The sequence below is a fragment of the Rhinopithecus roxellana genome, chromosome 21 (assembly GCF_007565055.1).
Source record: "Rhinopithecus roxellana isolate Shanxi Qingling chromosome 21, ASM756505v1, whole genome shotgun sequence".
NCBI classification, from domain to species: domain Eukaryota; kingdom Metazoa; phylum Chordata; class Mammalia; order Primates; family Cercopithecidae; genus Rhinopithecus; species Rhinopithecus roxellana.
The window spans coordinates 59,391,837-59,415,132 of NC_044569.1; the positions used below are offsets into that span (position 1 = coordinate 59,391,837).

At 38.4% G+C, this 23,296-nt stretch overlaps 1 protein-coding gene across 17 annotated transcripts in view; it reads right to left on the reverse strand.

Moving 5' to 3' along the window:
* TCF4 (transcription factor 4) overlaps positions 1 to 23,296 on the reverse strand; it is a 371,854-nt gene that overhangs the window by 168,194 nt on the left and 180,364 nt on the right. For 14 of the 17 annotated variants that reach the window (XM_010375837.2, XM_010375843.2, XM_010375831.2 and 11 more), the window contains one exon: positions 16,125 to 16,189. In XM_010375837.2, the coding sequence (XP_010374139.1) occupies positions 16,125 to 16,189 (65 nt within the window). Of the gene's footprint in view, positions 1 to 14,731; positions 14,918 to 16,124; positions 16,190 to 23,296 lie in introns of those variants that run through there. The other 3 variants (XM_010375867.2, XM_030926190.1, XM_030926192.1) reach the window with 2 other exon arrangements.

Sequence of the window (23,296 nt, forward strand, 5' to 3'; positions counted from 1 at the left end):
ATTTTTACACTAGAACAGAAAAAACAGGGAGATGATCATTTCTACAGAGGAGGAAGTTATTATTAACAAAAAGCCTGGGCTATAGAGTATTAGGACTGTGGAAAGGTCTGACCATCCATCCACCCTTTGAAAGTCAAAGTGTAGTTCATGGAATCCTCCCATTCACAGCTCCAAAGTTTTTAATCTCTAAGTTCATTCCACATTTTCTCCATGGAACATGATATAGGTGTGGGCTCATGCTTCTGGCAAATGGGCCTTCTGAGAATCACATCTACTGAAAATATAGCATTGCCTGCCCTACTAGCCTGACTCAGAGTTTGCGTCTAATCAGAACAAGGGAGGCCTTATCAGTCCTCTGGGGGCTGAATATAGTCAAGGCTCTCTCTAGTTTCATCGGGGACGACTGACACCCTATCTTACACACTCGCTTCTTAGTTATTGCAAAGCTTTTACATATTTAGGGAGCTTTTCCATCAAAATATTCTGGAATGGCTAGAGGCTCAGACATACTAATGATATCTGTACGCATGTGCTTTTTATCCAAGTTTACAGCTCCTGGTCACTGAGGGTAAACAGTGTTATCAGTGATTATTATGGATTTAGTCAAGTATATTTTATTCCTGTCATTTATGAGCACTTGTGTTGGCTGGTATTTACAACGTCGAGATTCTGTCACTTTGGCAACCTTCAGAGACAACATTTTTCCAATGTTACAGTGACATTTCAAAAACTCAGTATTTACAAGCAAACGACACCCTCTGGCTCTGTGACAGTATGATTCAATGGTAGCTTAACAAAGGGACAATCGTCTAGAAATTTCCTCAGGATGTGTTTCCGGCTACTACTGCCTATAACTTCATGGTCTAAGTGACCTTTTGCTCTTTGGAAGAAAGCGGGTACAAAAACATCAAAGGAAAACTTCCATGTTACAGGGTAGGAATTTTACTTGTATTGTGTGGCTGTGTCTGAGCAAGGTCTGCTTGCTGTGTGATGACGACCAACCTCAACATCTCTGAGCAAGTTTTCCACTTGCTACAAAACAGCACTGGGTGCCAGATGATGTCTAGGTCCTTTCTGACTCTAACGTTCTATCTTTAAGGATTTCAGTGTTATAAATAAATGCTAAGTCCACTGTCATCATTCATTTTTTATGTCCTACAACAAGGTTACAAAATTAAAATCACAAGAAGGAAACAGGAAGAGGAAAAACATGATCTACTCAATGTATCCACTTCTTCCCAGTTCTCCCCATCCTCTGCCAAGATGTACCAGGGAGAGTGAAGGAGAATGAAACTTGGGGGATGAGATGTGGCTGGTGTTGTACTTCTCCCCTGAGCTTCAGCACCAGAAATTTCCAGGAGGACCGTGGTCCCTTTCACCACAACCAGAGAGTAAAGGTACCACTGATGGACAATAGATAGCATGGGTGGTATGCACCATGCTATTGCAATTGGTATTTACTTACAGGAAACATTCAAAATATTCTTTTGGGGCTATGTAAAGACAATGCTCCTGATATACAGATTGCTAGATTCTTCATATCCTCTTTAGAAATGCGCATTTTTTCTTATTGGCAGACAGAGGTCCCAGCCTGGTAACTAGGTAAGTGCCTCCATGAACGATCCCTAAGTTAATAATGAATAGAGAGCTAATAATGAATGAGAAGACTCTGTGGGCTATTTGCTATGACACAAACCTACAACAACTTTATCCAGGGATAAAGAAGTGACAGAAAACGGCAAATCTGGAACCAAAGGAGTCTGTTCCCCAGTCCCATCTCTGCCTTAAGAGTGAAAAAAACCTCTCTAAATCTCAGTTTCTTTATCAATAAAACTGAATTAAAAATAATTTCAGCCTCAGGGGTCACGGGCATGGTTAATTTAAGTCAAGAAATTTGCATGGAAGTGTTTAAATAAAGTAAGTTACACGCTCACATACAATTTGTTACTATTGCTAATTCATTCATTCACTCACCCATCCTGTGACTCTGGAACAAGCACTTCCTGAGTGCCCCTCTTAGACACTGCAGTAGAGATGACAAGCCTAGCCCTCGCTCCTAACCCTTGCCCCTCTCTGGCTGTAGACAGTGTGATGACTGTGAGGAAAGAGAAGAGGCTTCCTGAGCAAAGAGGAGAGACAGCTCGTTCTGCCCTGGTTATAACATCCAGGTTCCCTGAATCTTGAACAAAGCAGGAGAGTTAGCTGGTAGAGCAGATGTAAGGCAAGGAGAAGGGGAGGCAGGGCAAAGGTATTTCAGGTCCTTGTAAAGACAGAGAGAACCGTGAAAGAATTCTTGAGGGAACTGCAAACAGCTCAGCAGGGCTGGAACATGAGATGTGAATGGTGAGTACGAAGGCCGAGGCTGGAGGCAGAAACACGGGCCAGGCTACCACCATGCTAAGGACAGGCCCCCAAAGCCAAGGAACAATGTTTTGTGGAGACTGTCACTCCAGCAGCAGTGAGCAGGAGGCATGTGAGGGAGAAGGTAGATAGAGGATTCAGAGCAGCACAGGCAGCCGTGGTGGTAACTGGGGTTCTAGAAGGCAGCAGCAGATGTACTGGTATCTTGCAAGCAGAATTGATGAGATCTGGAAACTGAGGACATTTGGAGATGAAGGAGACCGAGCAGTCTCAGATGGTGGCTCAGAGTCAGTCACCACACCAAGGGACACAGATGGAAGAACTAATCCTGCCGGATTGAAATCCAAGCAGTGGAATTCAAATTCAAAAGCACAATACCAAAGGTGAATTATCTATTTTTCCGCACTCACAGTTTGGTAGTTGACAAATTTTTACTCTGGCTGCTTGAAAAATAAATCCAAACACATATATAAGAATACGAATCTGGAAAGTGATAAATACGTCTGGACGTGGTGGCTCACACCTATAATCCCAGCACTTCGGGAGGCCGAGGTGGGAGGATCACTGTGGCCAGGAGTTCAAGACCAGCCTGGGCAACATAGCAAGACCTTGTCTCTTAAAAAAAAAAAAAAAAAAGAAAAAGAAAAAAGAAATGAAAGAAAAGTCATAAATACTAAGGCCTCATGGTTACTATACTATTAATTGAATCCATCTACCTACAGAGCATGTCAGACTCCTCAGTGGGACACAGGGTGAGTTTCCTAATAAATATCTATTGAACACACAGAGTCAGAGTTTGGTAGAATGTGTTACTGCTGAATGTTCTAAATGGTCTGATTGCTGGTTAAGGCTCTATAGAGCTGATTTAGGATAACTGCATTTTATTTCTAGAGCTATATGTGTAACTATCTAGAGCAAAGAAAATTATTTGCACCAACTGGCAAAGGAAGATATATTAGATGGAATTCCATAGGAGCCTCTGATCTTGGCATCTATGAGCTTCTGAAAGGTACATTATAAAATTTTAGAGGCCAGTACAATTATCTAAATCATAATAAGATAAAAACCTGCTTCATAATGAAATATGGATGGAGACAGTCTGGAGTCCAAAAACTGATAGGGTGTGTGTATTACCTGCAAAAGGAAATTGAGGACAAGTTCTCCTGAAATAAATCAAAGAATAATCCCTCCCCCTATACAAAAAACCCCAAACTTAAATGTTCTTTCCAGTGACAAATGGCATCCAGGACTTGCACCCTCAGAAAAGACTCAAGCAAGTCTTACGTGGTCACTAGTTGTGAGTAGTATTCTCGGGAAGAAGTTCACGTTAGTGCCTTCCTTTGGCTGAGACAGTTACATGGCAGAGATGCAGCAAGACTCCTTGAGGGACGATGTCATAGCAGTAGCAGCTGTTGACATTCTTCTTTGCCACGTCATTGTCCATACAAATCTTTTACCACCACTGATGTTGTGTTGTACCAGTCACTCTACACATGACAGTTCTGAGTTGCTGAGCTCAGCGTGACAAACAGACTTCACAGTTCAAATGTAATAGACGATATATATTTCCACAGGAGTGAACCACATCCCAGGGAACAAAGTTCAGCTGATGGGACTTCAAAGCAGTGGCAGGGACCAAGTTTAGGTGTATTCCCCAACTTTCATGAGTTTTCATCAAAAAGTTTGTTTACAATTCGTAATATATATTTTTTAAATTTTCAATATTTTTCTATATGAGAAAGCTGAAACCCTTCTAAGACTTTAAATTCTGATTCCCTTAGGGTTTGATATTTTAGTTGTAAGCAACAACCCTCTTTAGGACTCAGTCCTCCATTCCATGAAACCTGGCATCTCTGTGAACCAGGAGTGGGGCACAAAATACCCTGGGAGAACACAGAGTGAGCAGAGTCTCCTGGGCCCAGGTAAGTCCAAGTGGAATGAAACGACCACTCGCTGACTTTAATCAACATTCCTATCAAAAAAAGAACATTCTGCCAGGCGCAGCAGCTCACGCCTGTAATCCCAGCACTATGGGAGGCCAAGGCGGGTGGATCACTTGAGGTCAGGAGTTTGAGATCAGCCTGGCCAACATGGTGAAACCCCGTCTCTACAAAAATACAAAAAACATTAGCCAGGTCTGGTGGTGCATGCTTGTAATCCCAGCTACTCGGGAGGCTGAAATAGGAGCATCACTAGAATCCAGGAGGCAGAGGTTGCAGTGAGCAGAGATCGTGCCACTGCACTTCAGCCTGGGTGACAGAGTGAGACTCTGTCTTAATTTTTTTTTTTTTTTTTTTTTTTTTTTTTTTTTTTTTTTGAGATGAAGTCTCGCTCTGTCACCCAGGCTGCAGTGCAGTGGTGTGATCTGGGCTCACTGCAACCTCCACCTCCCGATTCAAGCAATTCTTGTGCCTCAGCCTCCTAAGTAGCTGGGATTACAGGCACGCACAACCACACCTAGCTAACTTCTTGTATTTTTAGTAGAGACAGGGATTCACCATGTTGGTCAGGCTGGTCTCGAACTCCTGACCTCAAGTGATCCACCTGCCTCGGCCTCCCAAAGTGCTGGGAATACAGGCGTGAGTGACCGTGCCCGGCCCAAAAAAGGAAATTCTTTATTTAAACATGTAACTATTTTCTATCCTGACTGGTTGTCAATACTGCTACTACAAGCCAGGCATGGTGGTACGTACCTACAGTCCCAGCTACTCAAGAGGGCTGAGGTGGGAGGACTGATTCAGCCCAGGAGTTTGAGCCCCACCTGGAAAACACTGAGAGACCCAATCCCCAGCAACACCACAAAAAAAAAAAAAAAAAAAAAAAAAAAGAATATCACTGCTTGATTTTCTACCTTCTCTATAGCAGTCATCACCTCATATTTATCTGTGACTTGATCCTATGAAATCATCTACTTTCTGATTTTCAACGGAGAATCTTTTCTCTGACTCTATGTTCACTGTGGCAACAGCATTCACCTCTAACCACTCCCTCAGTCCAGTAATACACAGTTTATTTCAATAGCACAAAATGTTGTTTTGGGTTTTTTTTTTTTTTCACTAAGAAACTATGGATAAGGAACCTGCTTATTGTCTTATAACAGTGTGTGTGTATTTCATATATACAGACATGTAATTCAGACATATACTGACATATATGATATACATACATATATGTTTCCCATATAGTGGGCAACTTGTGTTTTTGGATTTTTTCTATGAAAATATAAAACAAATGTAAAAAAAAATTCTTCTTCATTAAATCACTATATATTGGCATGATTAACTCACATAAAGACCTATACAGATACCTTACATAACTTAAAATAAGTTTATGCTCACATTTTTATATCGCTAAATATTTTACTCTTATTCCTTCTTTGGATAAAAAACTATTTTGCAGACATCTATTACGGACCCAATCTTCAACAAGTATTAAGAATGTTGGCTGGGTGCAGTGACTCATGCCTATAATCACAGCATTTTGGAAAGTCTAGGTAGAAGGACGGCTTGAAGTCAGGAATTTGAGACAGCCTGGACAACAACACGAGACTCTGTCTCTACAAAAAATAAAAAAGTTAGCCAGGCATGGTGGTATATGCCTGCAGTCCTAGCTACGCTGAGGAGGGAGGATCGCTTGAGCCCAGGAGTTCAAGGTTGCAGTGAGCTATGACTGCACCACTGCACTCCAGCCTGGGTGACAGAGTGAGATCTTATATCTATCTTTTTTTAAGAGTAAGTGTTAAGGTATTTAATCCAATAGGAATCCATCTGCATATGCTTTGTATGGCCTACTAACTCGTTTCCTCTTCATATTACTTCCTATTCTACCATTATGATGATCAAATGGATCTCAAAGAAGCTTGTAAAAATCACAAGCCACAACATGAGTTATAAATTTGATCCCAATTTTGTAACCTTTGTATGTATTTATTTAATAATCACTTCAAAGTTAAAGCTGCATGTTAGGGTCCTTTCCCTTTGATTTTATTCTGGTCAGATTCTCAAAATGTTTGCTTCATGCAATTTGCAGAATTTTTTTAATATGTAAAGATGTAAAGATGTAAAGATGTAAAGATGTTAATATGTAAAGATGAGGAAAACAAAAGTGAGAACGGATGAAAATAACTTACCATCAAAGTATGAGGAAAGTTAGCTACTCAGCTAAATAAAAATAACATGTTTAGTGATTTGTAATATAAGAATAAAATGAACTCACTTGGGTCTCAAGAGGTCTGCAACATGATCTTTGCAAAAGGTAGCTTGCCAATTTAATTGAGGCGGGAGTTATTTAATTTTTTTACAGGTATAGTTTTCAATAAAACTACATATGCCTATAATACTGCAATGGCAGATGTGTCTCGATTATTAGAGGTGGGCTCGAGGGAATATATACAATGGATCTTGAAATATGTAAGCAGCTGTTTGCAGGGGTCTGAAATGATGGGGAGGGCATTGTACCACACACACATGTTCTTTAAGTGCACCAATGTTTTGTTATTTTACTGCAGGTGTATTACAGAGATGAAATTTAATAACTTACTGTATACAATGCCAATAAAACTGAAAAGATTCAGTGCCCTGCTGTTCATTATCATGGTACAAATGAGCTCAGAATATTCTGTGTGCTTGCACAGTAAAACCCCAACACACAGAAACCCCCCACGTATAGAACTCTAGAGGGTGGGTACTGCCTAAAAACCTCAATGATACTCCTACGTAATTATTCCAAAGCATGGAATTGTTATTGTCGCAAATGCACAAAAATATGGCTTTGAGGTAGCTTGAAAATAACATATATCTGGTATTTAAGTCATAGAAATTGTTCACCGGAAGATGTCTTCTGAAAGGAGAGGAAAATGGAAATAAAGGATATGTAGGTTTCATTAAGAAACCTAAGAATGTTAACAGTGATAATATATTCTATTCAACGAGATCTGGTGAAGTGCCGGGCGAAAGTCGCTCTCCCACCAAAATGTGACTTTGCCCTTTGTTAAGTACAAGAAATGTCTAACGGAAGTAAGTGCCATACTATGAAAAAAGCAACATTTGCGTATTGGAAATGCTAAGGCAAATGCAAAGAAGTATTCTTGCCGGTTTCGGTTTTCTCCTCCCCATGAAACTACTTCTATGAGATTAAAAAACAACACACTGAACACGAAAAGTCCATGCTTTAGGAAATTCAGGTGATCTGTTAGTGAAAGCACATGTAAACAAACCCACGTCAATATCCAAAGCGCGCAAACAATTTTTCAAAGAATGAGGTGCTTCAATTCTAAGCAGGTTACCACTATCAGGCACGGCAGCAGACTCAACAATATATGCTTCTTTTCTAAAGTCTTTTTTTCTGAAGTCCTTAATAAGTCCGTCAATTCAGATTACAGGCTTCTGTTGCTATCTTTCAGTGTTGCCAATATTTTAATTTGAGGGTTCAGTTTTAAAGAGTTTCAGTTCCTATATCAAGCATGACCTTCAATAAAGAAATATTTCTGTCATTTCACATTGAAACACTGTCTTGATGTTGAATTTTGAGTATACTGCCTTTCTTACAGAAGGATACTACAGAGTGACACTGATATCTACATGATATGTAGATACGTTTCAACATTAAATTATATCAGATACACCTCAGCATTAAATCAATTATTTCTTCGGTCATTAACTGACTTTCCCCTTTGTCTTTACACCTATCAGAAATATAAAGATGAAGAACTGTAGTCCTAATTGTTAGAAGCTATTTAAAAAACACTTAATGGTTTTCATAAGAAAGGGGAAGTTAATCCCACAATCCTGGTGAAATTTCAATTTGGATACTAGGAGTCCATTTCTTTGGTGTCTCATAAATCATCTCAAAGCAATTACAATGGCTTTTTATGCACTAACTGCCTGAACTGTTGTATGAAACTTGCCTATGCTCCTAGCACATATTCTGTTGTTTCATATATTTTACTTGAGGGCTAAATGCCATAATCAAAAAATTATTGGGTCATATTTAAGAACTTGCTAAAGGTATTGTTTTAGAATCTCATTGTATGTAGCTCTTGTGTTTTTGGAACAATAATGTGATCTATAATGAATCCAAATTTATATAATAGCAAACCATATTCTGCCTACATTGCACAAAAAGCAAAGCCAAAACATAATCTATACATTTTTTAAGAAAGTGTTCATGCTGTTGCTAAAATGTGAATTGGCATATTCCACCCCAGCCTTTTCACAGGAAATCCTCATTGGTTTTAAGGAAATTGCACATGCTAATTCTGAGGATGTTACTGAATAGATTATTCATATAATCTTTTTTCCCCCCCTTAAGGCTGGGCAGTCAGGAACGATGCAATCTGCCCTCCGCTATGCCTTTCCCTACCGACTGTTCAGAGTTCTAGCTAACCCTGAACAGAGCTGAGTGCAGCTACTCTGTTGTAGGCACTGTGTCCAGGCCCAGATCCTCCAGTGGGCTTGGAATTGACCAGACAGGGTTTCCTAGATGAGAACTAATATGGACTTCTGAGCCTAAAAACTCCATCATGGGCTTAAGTAGCAGGGAACCCAAGTTGGAAAGCACTGGCTTTAAAACAAAACATCTTAGAGTTCAGAGTCTGGCTCTGAAACTTACTTGAAGCAAATGATTTGAGGTCTACTTGCTTTACTTCTCTGAGCACCCCTTTCTTAATTATTAAGGGACGATAATAATAACCAACTCAGAGATTTATATCAGTACCTAATACTAGTTAGATTAAGCCCAAACTATCTTTTAGAAATTCACTCATTTTGACATTCACTATCAACCATGTCTGGGTTGTGAAAGGACTGAGGCAGGGATTATCAGCTGATCCCTGATAGCGCAGCTTCACAGAGCATCACAGGAACCCCTTCGAGTCGGCCAGTCAGCTACTGATGATCAACCCTGTGAGATGTTTACAAGCAATTATAGAGTGGCAATATGAGAATCGGAGAAACACAGCTAGGGGCACAGAGGTTGTTGCAAGGTTCCAAATTTCACCAAAGGAATACTGAACTTTAGTTTACAAGGAAACATGCCTGTAATTACCTCCCTCCTCTTACAATTAAAGCCTCTCTGACCATCAGCCTGAGCCATAACTACTTTTCTTCTCAATATACCTTAAGAGATTTCAAGAATACTTTAATGATTCCAACATCCTCCAGGTAAGGAAACATATTAAAAACAATAATTGTTATGACACTTATATAAAATATGAAACATGAAACTGACAGTGTTAAAATGAATGATGAAAGAAACTGCCTCTTTATAGAAGAACACTAGCTATAAATGTGGAAGGAATGACGGAATTTTAAAAGAATCACCAGTTTGAAGTCCTCAGTTGAAGTAAATGATTCAGGCAAGGGTCATCAAGGTGTGCTAAAACCATTAGGTCAAAAGCTGTTGGGAAAAGGGGGTATCTGTCCATTGCTAAAGTATCAATACAAAGATTATTTGTTAATCGCAGATGGGGAAAGGTTCCTTTACAATGGAACAATCCAGTGGTCACCACTTTTGCCAAGTGATTGAAGTTAGCATTACCAACAGCGGCATAGCTCAATATTCTGTTGGAATGTAATTTGACGCACACAGCACCCTCAATGAAGTATTCCAGCCAAAAATGTTTAACCTGAACCTGCATAAACCTTCAGACCTAATTTTAAATTTGTAGGCAAAACAAGTGATGAACAAAATTAAACAGCACCACAAAGAAAGGAAATCTATTAATTCTAGAAAGGGGAATGTTTTATAGGACAGTCGGCCTGGTCTCTTTAAAGTCACTACCATTCAAACAAATCAACAAAAAAATTACTCGGGAAAATCCCTTAAGCCCAGAAGCTTGAGTCCAGCCTTGGCAACACAGCGATACCCCATCTCTAAAAAATAAATTATACAATTTAAAAAAGAATAAAAATGGAGGAACAGCTCTAGTTTACAGAAATTATAAAGAGATATAGGAATCAAATGCCATGCGTAAATGGCATTTTCGTAGCCTTTTTTTAAAAAGCTACTGAAGACATTTGCATGAAGACAACTGAAGAAGCCTGAATATGGATTGAGATTAAGAAACTATTGTCAATTTCTTCAGGGATAATAATAGTATGTCAGGCAAATGTCTGATTTTTAAGAGATACATACTGAAAAATCTACGGGTGCATTCTTATTACATATGCAACTTAAAAAGGTTGGTTCACTGAAAAATATGTATTCTTATACATATTATACACACACACACACAAATACTGTATAACAAATACAAACAACTGTTTAACCTAAATAGGTATGCAGCATTCATTTTATTATTTTTTCAACTGTTCCGGATGCTCAAAAATTTATGCTACATAAGGTTAAAAATAAAAATAAATAAATAGAGCTCGATTTTTTCCTGTTAGTAACCAGGAAGCTGCTGGTGGGGATAAAGGGAAGGTATACAAGATCGCTTTGTTTTTCTCCTGAGTATCTAACACATCACTACAGGGTCAATGAATATTTCTTAACCAATGCAATGAAAGAATGGACCCATTCTCCTCTTTGATAAGTACTGGCTGACTTTTGAAAGAAGGGTATACCCATAGCAATCCCCCAAAATGAATGAGCTGCTGCCCGAAAAATACCGCTCGGGGACACAGCTGCGATGACATATAGACTGCAAACTCAGGCCCTGTGATGTCTGAAACGGTCACAATTTAAAATATCCTGTCCTACTGTTCACACTGCTACATTTCAATGTTCGGACCAGGATGCTGACCTTTGGTTCCAACAACACCTCTGCCAGAACCACAGACCATCTCTAATTCCCTCGTTCAGCTCTTTCCAGATATACAGGCCTAGAATGGTGAAGCCACCAGGTGAGTGAGACGACTCAACCCCCCAAAAGTCAGAGTGGGTGTCTCTCCACGGTATGACTTTGGTGTCCTTCCAGAGCCTGCACAGCATGTTAGAAGGAGGAGCTTCCAAAGGACTTTTTTTTGGGAGAGGGCAGTTTTCTGGTTTTCGTAGGCATGAAAAAGATGCTCACAATATGGTTCGTGTACATTGCTATTCAGACTTTACTCCCTCAAAATGGCTTCCAAAAGTGATGCTGAGGAAAGAAACACTAGGTCATTGCAATTTTTGCCCTGCTAGGCACATGGTACACATGCAAGATAAAGCAGATATGGTCCCTGCCCTCCAGGAGTTTACAGAATCCTGTGGAAATCAGCATGCAACAAACACATAAAAATGATGGCAAATTTAAAAGGTGCTAAGGCCCTGCAAAGGAGAGCTCCCCAGGAAGGATGCATAAGACCTCGAGGGATGTGCTGAACACTCAGAATAAACACTTAGGCATCGCAGCAAATTAAAAAGTGATGTGTATTTCTGCTTGCGTAAGGCCTAAATTGCCAATTTCGTAATAAACAAAATAATTTTGTGCTGTTTTCGCTTACATCCTATTTTGACTTAAGAAAAACTGAAAGAAGCCAAAAGTTTTAGAATTAAGTTGTTTGTAATACCTATTGAATAAAAAGTAAAAATAATAAGACAAAAAAATCAATGCTGAAATGTGAAATTCATTTTGGAATCAACTACATGCTTAATTTCGATGAACCAAAAATGAGCAACCTATGGGCAAACTAAGTCACATATAAAGAAAATCCGTTTCCTCCCTGGTCTCCAAGTTTATGGAAATTAACAACAATCTCCTAGATCAGGTCTAATTCCTATATTCCATTAGTCATTTTAAGATCTAAACATCAAATAACTGTAACAACAAAGTCCTATTTGATTACTTGCTGAGGAAGAAAAAGAATTTGGATGAGGCTAAAGGCTTGGACTTCACTAGAGAAAACAAGATATGGGCTGGGACACTCAGTTGTGGAATTCTACATAAAGATTTCAAGATTTTCACTATATCACTAATTTTCACCACCTTTTAAATGAAGTTCACATGCAATGTATTTCCATGCCTTGAATAATCAAATTAATGCAAAGAGCCTAAAAGTATTTTCAAGGTCAGTAGTAATGCCATATGTTGAACACCAGTCATTAATACAGAGTATATTTCTACAGAACATTCTAGGAAATGATAAAACCTAGCTGCACATTAGAATAACCTGGGGAGTTGTCAGAAAAGCACAGGCCCAGCTCACAAGATTCTAATTTGATTGGTCTCAGATAGGCAGCTTTCTCTCTCTCTCTTTCACACACACACACACACACACACACACACACACACACACACACACACAAATACTAATAATGAAACCATGGCTTTAGACATGGGCTATATCCCAGAAAGAAAATACAAACAATTCCTGATAATAAACACTAAACTTCCATTTGAGGGGAGAACTAATAACAATTATTTGTTTTCATGTCATCATCTCGTTAAAAAAAAAATAGATTTCAGCAAAATTTAAAAGTTTGCAAGTCACCAAACATTCTATTCAAAGCAGCAAAAGAAGCCAAAGAAGCCAAAAACAAATGACATTTTTTCCCTTCTGGCATTTGCAATGATGCCCATTAAGTATTAGTTATTGTCTATTATAGTATTAAGGTTGGACTATCTTGCAAAAAACTTTATTCCCACTCATTTTCGTTTCTGTCAGATAATCCATTATAAATTTTATTTTCTCTGCCAGTTAAAAGGAATATGAGGTTGCAATTTGGCAAGAACATGTTAAGCTGGGTGTGATTTCTGCACCCCAATTTGATGTAAATTAGCTTTGTCATATTTAGTAAGAACTCAAAAAAGTTCATTTGGTTACTTTTGCTTATCTATTGGTTCATTTTCTACACCATTTTAAAAATTTCAAAAAGTCACCATGTTTATTTCTGATAATGTCACGTGGAAATGCATTAATGAAATAATATTATCCCATTACTATTTTTAATGAAAACAACTTAATTACTAGTAAAGAACCTGCCGGCTTTCGTTCTTCTGCTAAAATATATCCATTTAAAAAAGCGCCATATGTCCATTAGTATTAGTGTTAAATCCTTAAGATAAATCTAAAATATGTATCTATTTTTTAACTTGATATATTTCTGAAACAATACACATCTCACAATAATAATGTATTCCTCCAGGACAGCGCTGTACTACCTGTTGCTTACCACCACTCTGTCTCTACACCAAACAAAAGGCTATTGGGACTGGAAGAAGCATGTTTCCATATAGCACTGCTCACCCCTTTAAGTCCATAGGATACACTGTTATAATATGATAAAGTAGCTTTTGGAGCTCCTTAGGGCACACCATCTAAAGGTTTCCTATTCCGTATCTCAATCATGTAGTAAACAGAAGAAAACAAAAGCCTCCCCTCCACGAGTCACTCACCTTGTCACACAGTAGGGAATCATTTCAGCTGTGATCTGCTATTTAGCCTTGAAGCCCAAGATACTGAGATTTTGCCTTTCTCTTTGGTTTGCATAGCTGGTGTTGCAGACAGGGATTCAAACAACAATACAGCACAAGAGAAACTAATTCACTAGAAGACACACTATGGTCTGTTCTATTCTCAAATTTCACAGAAAGCAGAAATTCATACTCTGTACATTTTTCATCTTCAGTCCCTATTTCCCTCTATCAGCGAATTTCCAAAATTTCACTTTTATTTATCTCTAAGTAATCACACTGTTTATGGAGATTGCTGCGACCACGCTAAGCACAGAGATAGCAGACTCTTGCAAGACTCACAACCAAGAAGCACAAATTAAGAATGAAGGAATCTCCACACTCCACGGCTACATTATGAAGCCTTTTAAGAAAAGCATATGCAGTCATAGTGCTACATACAAAAGAATTTTCCTGGACATTAATGCCTCAAAATGAACCTCCCAAGGCCCAAAAATTCAGCCATCACATGCCAATCCATCTACTTCTCTTCCACCCTCTGCCCCTTTCCACTTCTCACCTTGTTTGAAAAAAAAAAAAAAAAAAAATTAACTTCAGTTTCACCCGAGGGAAGTATTTCCCACAAACGGAGAAAGGAGGGTCTGTGTTCTGCACATACACAGACAGACTCACACGGTCTGGATGATGCTTTCACAAGTTAAGGGGCCTCACGCTTACTCAGCAGAGGAAATCTTTGTGTCTGTGAGGAATCACGCCAATTCCTATTAGTAAGAAAGGATACAGGGGCGAGGAAGCCTATTTTCTCAATGACCAGAAAAAGGGGCCCAGCGAAAACAGAGACCTCTGCCATGACCATCTGCAGAAAGGAAGGATGTTGTCAACTTTCTTCTCCCCAAAACTCTAATGACCTCCGCCTTGACCCTCAGAAACCAGACCCACAGGAACACGCTCTTCTGCAGGAACTGAGAGCTTTACACCAGAGACACAGCACTCAGAGGCTTGTCGCCCAGGCTATCTAGCTCGAACATTTGCACTCACATTCCAAAGATGTTTCCGTTGCGCTGGAATGGCTGTAAATTTCTTTCCTGCAGAATTCTTTCCAAACAAACTGCCATGAACTGCACTCCGGCAGGAGCTCTTAACCAAGCACTGTTCACCTCAATGCAACAAATCTTTCAGATGCTGAATATGACTGAATTGGTGGCTGGGCCAAGGGAGTAAACTTTAAAAATGCAAATATATACAGGGAAAAAACAAACACACCAACCCACCAGAAGTCGTACCTTCCTGTCTGATACGTAAAGGAAATTTTCCTCATAGGCTCGATTTAATTACGAAAACAAAACCTTGCTTACATTTTTCAGGGGTATATTAAATGGGCTGTTTAAAAAAAAAAATCAAAATAGATTCTTCCCCCATCAAGAACATGAGAGGGTGAGAGAGTTTAAGAGAGTAAGCATCCCCTTTCTAGCATTTAAAAAAAAAAAAGTACATTTTGTTTGGGTAAATAATAAAAACAGTAGAGCGCTCTGAATATTGAAGAGGATTATTAAATTCCATCAAGAGTTTTCCAAAGAAACCAATGCACTAATAAAAAGGAAGTATAAATTTTTTAAAAAGATTTTAAATACATGATTAATACTGATATTGAACTGAAAAAGAAAGCATCTATAAAAACTCAATTGTCTTGAAACAAAGCTTACACTTTTAGCCATTGATAGTATTTTTAGAAATAGCCTCTCTCTGGAGAGTTTAAAGTATACAAATGCAGAGTGCTCAGAGACACAAACACACACATGCTATACCTTTGTATTACACTGGCATTTTATTATTTAATTAAAGTACTCTTATTTTTCTAGCTCACGCATGCTTCCCTTGAGACGGCTTTACTGTTAGCCTGCTGGCCTTGACTTCCAGCCAAAAACAATTCAGAAACAAAAAGGGACAACAAATCATATTTTCACAGACATTTTTATCCCTCAATACAACCCTGTTTTCACACAACCTCATACAGCCCCTGTGAAAACTATAATTTAGGGCAATAGCCACCCGAAACCCAGGGTCTGACACATGACTCCGTGAAGTCTTTCCTGCGTAAGAAATTCTCAAGTTCTTAATTGCAAATAAACTCTTTTGATAGAACCACTTTCACCGACATTGCTGGTTTGCAAACAGTGCCACTGGTACTGGCTGATGGATTAAAAAATAAAAACAAGCCCATGAACATAGTTCTGATACAGCAGCGATCTAAAGATGAGGTGTTTATTAGTTCTGAGCTCTGTGTTATTTCATCACTTAAAGAGAGAGCCATCATCTGACTTGCCAGTGCATCTTTGGTGTCACAGTTTAAAATGCATCATCTAATTTAGCAAACAAACTGATTTACCAGGTTAATCCTCTCAACCCTTCTGCAACGGAGATTCTCACTTACCTGGTGGCAACCCTGTAAGTTTGATTCTCTCCCATAAGATGAGTATGAGCCCCTTTCTGTTTTACCTGCCAAGAGAAACAACAAAAAAGTGTAAATTGTGTTTTTCCTTAAAAAAAAATCTCCTCCAGGTAACAGACATCTACTGCTCTTCCCCGATGTTTACATACGTAAAGTAGGCACTACTGGCAATGTATGCAAGCAAGAGAGGGAATAACACTTCCTCACTCTGGCTATGATAAACTGGAAAAAAATATCCTTCATTCCTATTCTTAGCCAAACTGCTCCACACTTCCAAAAACTGTCATTTCAATGGCCTCCACTTTCTCTAACAAACAAATCGTAACTCCTTATTTTCACTTTCTCTTGCACAAAATTTAAACAATTTCATTTTTATTTACACAGCAGGCAAATTATCTATGTAATGACCCTAGCCTAGTAATTCCCATTGATTATATTGACACTTAATGGTGAGGCTAAAACTAATCAATCAAAGGCTCTCCAGATGGTGAATTTAGCAAAGAAACTATTCAAAATTCTGAGTCTCTCTCTCTCATTTTCAAAAACTCCCTTTCCCAGGAGTGAGTCCCATCATGATCAAGATGATGATGGAATTTACATTTGGGAAACGGGGCTTTTGAAAAGTTGCCTACTCTGAACCCAAGTTCAGATTCCACCAATACACCCAGCAGCACAAGGGATTGTGGAATGTGAATGTCTGGTTCCAATTCTAACAACCCGATTTTTATCTGCAGACTACTCTACAGAGATCTATGGACCCTTCGATGCCATTTGGCCACACCTAAGAATAAAATCAAGGGTGTTCATTTGTTTCTTTTTAAAGTTTAACCCCAATAATCATTAGGGAGATAATGAAATCACATTACAAGAGATCTAAGCAGCAGAGTCCAGATAGCGACATGTGAAGAATAATTGTAGAAATCTGTCCATACCAGAACATTACAAGGAGCTAAAAGAGGCAGGTAGGTGCAGGTGCCTAAGACCCCACCCCATTCAAGTCTAAAGAATACTTCTTTCATCAAGACTGGAGCTTTACAGTAACTGTATGTGATACATAGGACTACACTATTCTTTTATCCAATGGGAAAACTCTAAACTTGTATTTTGAGAGGCTGAATAGATTTCCTTCTGAAGTTTACAACCCCCAAGTTTTCCCCTCTCAACTCAACAGGAATGCTAAAAGTAACAGTAGCCTTTTTATCTTTTAGGTCAATGGCAATAGCAATGTTATTAGACTATGCCTTCCTGACACCACACAAAGAATGTATCTTTGATACATTTATATCCATAAATTTTCTATCTGGTCAAAAGGGTACCCTGTATCCAAGTCATTACATATAGAAAATGGATAGCAGTTTTCAAAGAAAGCCAAACCTAAGTCTTAAAATTAACCCCCTGTTTCCCAGTATTAACTTTTCTACTGATTTTAATGAATCTTAAAGTTGGGAAAACACCTCCGCCCCATTTCTGGTCTAGCACTCAGTGCAAAGTATAAAATCAATGCCCATATCAGTTTCAATTTCAGTGAAACAAGACACCATCGCACAGATTGTCAGTCGTAGAAGATGAAACAGAATAACTTCCATTGCATGAGGATTTTACATTGAAGAAAAGATACATTTATACTTGTATCAGCAGTGGGAATGGTCACAAAGACATATTTACTCATCTGTGTACCTCAAATTTAAGCTACTTACACCCTTTAACTTCTCTCTGTAAATGTTACTAACAGAGAAGGCTCGACCTTCATGAGCTATCAAAGGACGTGTGTCCTTCCTTAAGCTTTTGCATCTAAGAATGCTTCAATATCACCATTACATCACTTACTTTGACATAATATTCACTTGTTTAACAGGCAGATAGGCAGGCAGGAAGCTGGGCAGGTAAGAAGGCAGGCAGAAAGACAGAAAGATGGATAAAGTAGAATCTGCTCTGACTTCCTAAGACACTGAACATCTAGTGTCCTGTTTTGGTCATTTCTAAAAATCTAAATTGTAAAATACAGTTTAAGGAAGAAAAAATATCTATTTTTTTTCTCTAGAAGGAATTCCTGAAGCTATCCCCTGTAGAATTTCACTACTCAGCATTATTTCCCAACTCGACTCCAACACATAGAACTGGAGGGAGGAATTTTTCTGCCAGGATTTGCCTCACTTATAGATATAAGTTGGGCTACCCCTTCCATTATTTTAAAGATAAAAGGGCAGGATTTTAAAAGGAAAGAGAGAATAAGTAGGAGAAAAAGAGAGGAAGAGTGGAATGCAAAGAGCAAGGGGTAGGAAAAGAAAGAGGGAGGAGGGAAAGAGGAGGAGAAGAATATGAATTCACGCTACAGAGTCCCCAAAGTACTCTTGGCTACATGGAACCCAGCATTCTTTACTATCATATCAGATACAGACTGCTTAATCTTAATTTTGCTTGTTAAAAAATATTTATCCAGATACAAAAATAAACCCACTGCAAATTACAAGTTGTCAGGGTTAAAAATCTACTCCTGTTTGTGTGGGGGAGGATAAGAGACCAGCATAGACATGAATCATTCTCAGTAATTTGAGTGTTTCCATGACATCAATGGGCACCCGTCCAGGGCTCTGTCGAAGTCTGCGAGGTACCAAAGAGGCAACACAGCCAGCAGGAGGCTGGGAGGTGGACTTTTTTTTTCTTTTCTTTTTTTTTTTTTTTTAAGGATTATGCTCCTTGTAAAGATTTCATCTGTAGCATCCACTTTTACCATCAAATAGATCGGTCCAGAGATCATGAGCGAACACATTTCATTCTGATAGTGTAAGCCTTTAACTTTATTACATCTTTTTGTTCCCAAATTCAACTATAAATCTGCCCTCAGAGCCAAAACCCCTGTTTCGGAGCAAAATAATCAGGCACTGTGGATAAAGCCCAAGCACCTTCTCAAACATAAAATCGCGATTCCTATCATTTTTTTTTTTAAAGATAAAAAGCAGCCATTTTAAAAGGGCACCTCAGTTTCTAGAAAAGAAACTATCTTTTGTGTAAATTACCCATTAAAAATTAGCTGTGGTCTTGATGTTGATTTTCTGCTTAAAATTCACTTGGAACATTTGTTTCAGACAACAAAATTTTCAAGAGCGCTGATAACACGTTTGAGTAGGATCCTTAAGTAACTATTTGTGCTCATGAACACAAAAAAGCTCCTAAATATCTGTGTTTACTCTATGTCAGGCATGGATTTTTGTCACTTATACCAACTGGCTGGCGCGGACAGTCTCTTTCCTCCTTTCTTCATTCTTCACCACCCGCCTCCCCCCATCCCCACAACCACAACGGGGCTTTGAAAGAGCTGAAGATTCTATTTTTCCAATATTTAAAAGAGATAGCAGTGATGAACAAACCCGGCGCGTTCACTGCGGAATTTTCGAGACAACCCTCCGGTACTAGAATGCGACAGCCGCTGCGGATATTTTTTGGCACAAAGACAATGGTGGCAGTGCCAAGCCCCATGGCTAAAACTACTCAAAAGAGGCATAAGGGTAGCATTAATCGCTCAAGTCTTTTACTGCGTGGAGTACTGTTGTCCATATTTTTAAAACTAAAAGTACCCGTTAGTAACATTTGTTGTATGCCCATAAAGATGGGGTTGGTGGGGGGAGGGGGGAGATTCTGAAATATACACCAGAAACAAATCTTGTCAGGCATTTGATTCATTTTTATACCTAAAAGGACCAAATGTTAAATTTTGCTGCTGGTGACGATTTGCCGTGCATGAAATGAATATGACCTAATGGAGTACACGAAGGGCTGAATGAAAGCTATAGAGAGGATTTCATAAACTAAGTCGACATATTGGCTAAACAACTTTCTTCTGCAAAAATGATGTATACAAGGGAACATGTAATACTATGTCACAATTTTTAAAATTAAACAAGGAAAACGCTGTAAATGAGCAGACACAACATCCGTCAATCAATCCTTCTGGAGACAAAGGAGATCAACATGCAGCCCCGTCTACAGAACAAGTCGGCTTCTCCAGTGAGCAAACAGTTCAGGAAGTCAACATGTGTTCTGTCCAAATCGAACCCGTCCACTGCTAAAGCCTATATTTAAATTTGATTATTAAAAATGGCACCAAATGACAATCAATAAAGGATTCACTTGCTTCCCCTGCCCGGGAAAAACTAATATGAGCAGGAAAGGCAAGCAACTTCCAATCTTTTTTTTTTTTTTTTAAGTCAATGTTTTGCTGATCTATTCAACAATCTTTTTATCTTGCTGTCCCAAGAAGGAGCAGGAAAATTTGCTTTTTATTTGAGGGTGATATGGTTAACAAATGTCTACAGATTTTCAAATTGAATATTTTTATATTCTTGTATTATCAGCCATTTGACTTCCAATTTTTTTTCCAATATATCCGTGGTATCCTATTGTAAGGGGATGGGGTGACAATGAAAATATTACATAAAGGGAAAAAAATTATCTCATAAATCCATTCCACTCATAGGGATACTTCTAAGAAGGATCACCTTTGGTAGATTACTGCCCCTGGATACACATGACACTTCCTAAGCCACCTAGAAAGAACTAGAGACAGACTAGCAACTTATCAATACAATGATTTCTAGAGATAAGCTCTAACAGAGACGATCCCTCTTGTGGTTGACCAGTAGGAGAATAACAGGGTCATGTTTGGTTGGGTATCCTTTCATTTTAAAATGCCACTTTTAAAATTATACATAAACGACAGGTGTTTCACCCACTACTAAAATAGATGCATCTATATGGGAGAATATATCATCCCATGAAAAGCCTTGATGAAAAATTATCTGATGCTGCACGACAATACCAGGCAAGGCTGTTTCACTGCTAATCCTCATTCTGGGAACTGAAGAATGAGCCTTTTGTTCCCTGGCATCGGACTAGGGAACTCATCATAAACATGTTTGACTCAGAATAAATTTCTGTCCCCATCCTCAGACTCATCCCATCTCTGATTACCCTATGACTTTCTTTATATATATGTAGAAAGGATTAGTTCATTAAACAACGACTGAAATTTTTAGTAGTTCTGAACATACACATGAGGTTATTATTCACAGTCCTTCATCATTTCCACGCCTGCCTTTTCCTTCCCTATCCAAATAAGAATTGCTGTGTCCTTACCATGTATTAACCACTGCTCAAAGCTCTATATAAAATGATTCATTCAATCTGCACAACAACCCCATAAGGCAGGTAATACAAACACCATTTTGCAGATGAGGAAACTGAGATATAGAAAGTCGCCCACAGCCACACAGGTACAAGTGACAGAGCGAGGATTCAAACCCTGGCAGTTTGTTTGCCCAGACTGTGCTCTTAGCACTATGCTATGCTGCTGGTGTTTAAACTCTGCGGAAAAAAAAAAAAAAAAAAAAAAAAAGTATAAATAAACTAGAGGCCCGACACTGAAGACTCTCAAATCCCACAGCTCAAAACACTCATGAATTTGATATGAAATTAATGAAAGTGTCTTATAGGCGATGATAATTTACATTTACATGGTGTTTTATTCCTAAAAGGTCTCTAGGTACTTTATAGCTGCACAAATGATACACAATGGATTCTGTGACGTCTTACAATAAACTGCCACCATCTCCACACGTTAACGCAAAGCAACTAATTAACAAAAACATGGCAGAAAACTGCATTTCTATACCTTCTCTATGTGAAGACTATGTCTTTGTATTAAGATATACAGAAGAGTAAAAGTAAAAATATAATTATAATACAGGACAACCCAGCATCACTCAGCATCATTTACAGAATAGTGGTCCCACAACATGCTCCAAAAACCAAAAGGGAGACTAATTAAAAGAATCTAAGAACTGTTACAAGCTATTCCCCACCCCTCAACAGATTTACATTGTATCTAGCATGTTAAAGGCTCTGAGAAGTACTGCAGTTGAGACATTTAATTCAGGGTTTTCTTTTTTTTTAAGGAGATGGGGTCTCACTATGTTGCCCAAGGTTCTCTCAAAGTCCTGGGCTCAAGGATTCTTCTGCACTGGACTCCAGAGGAGCAGGGATCACAGGCATGAGACACTGTACTTGGCTTTCAATTTAGTTTTATACAATGTTTCCTAAACTGACTTGAGCATACATGCCTGTCCTCATCATTTTTGTGTCTATTAATACAAGAGCTGATGGCCTTTAAGAACTACTATTATTTAAAACTTAACACTAAGAATATATCAGGTTACTATATATTTGTAGTTTTCTATCAGATAAATTATGTAGGTTCAATAATTAAATTTTTATTTTATTTAAATTGATATGAAAACATTTTAACTATTTAATTTGCTGGTTTCCATTGGCTTATATTTCTTATGGTAATCTGTGGCTATGCAGGTGTAGCTTCATTGTTCTGACTAGCTAGTCAACTTTACTCCTGATCCCAGTTTGGAGGTGAGACTCTGGGTTTACAAAAAAGCAGAAGGTGACATTATTCTTTCGATTTCAAAAATTTCAGAGAAGAGCACTGGTTCTCTCCTACAGAATCTTACGATACAGGGACAACTCTGCCTTCATCCACAGTCATTTAAAAATACACATGTAAAATAAATTTGTGCTAAAAGAATTACAACTCCATTACAGCAAATAAACTAGTCATCCAACAACCTAGGAAATCCTATAAAGACAAATAGGGGAAAAGGTAACTAACCAGGCACATAGTTTGTATGTATCAAGTGATAATGAAAAATGGGCAGTAAACCATTTTTTTCCGGAAAAGACTGGCATTAACCCTCTCTTTCACTGATGTTCTTTTAGCCCTAAAAACAGAATACTCAGTAATGGTCTATAGCTCTGGAAACTGTGAAATCCCACTGGAAATTGTGAGTTTTGGCTGCATTTCATCACTGATTCACTGATTCACCTCATCTCATCTAGGCACTGTGCTGCCTTTAACACAGTATGAGTACTGAAATCCCAGGTCGTATCTTAAGGTGCCACCAAAAGTCTTCACTTTAGGGCTCTGCTAAGTGAAGAATTTCAGATTCTATATTCAATTCTCCATAAAGCACTTATATTTGTAATGCACTATCTCACATGCAAATTTAACTTACATTATTTAAGACAACACACCCTAAAACTCATTAAATGGACATTTTAGTCCATGTTTTTATAATGAAGTAACTCAAATT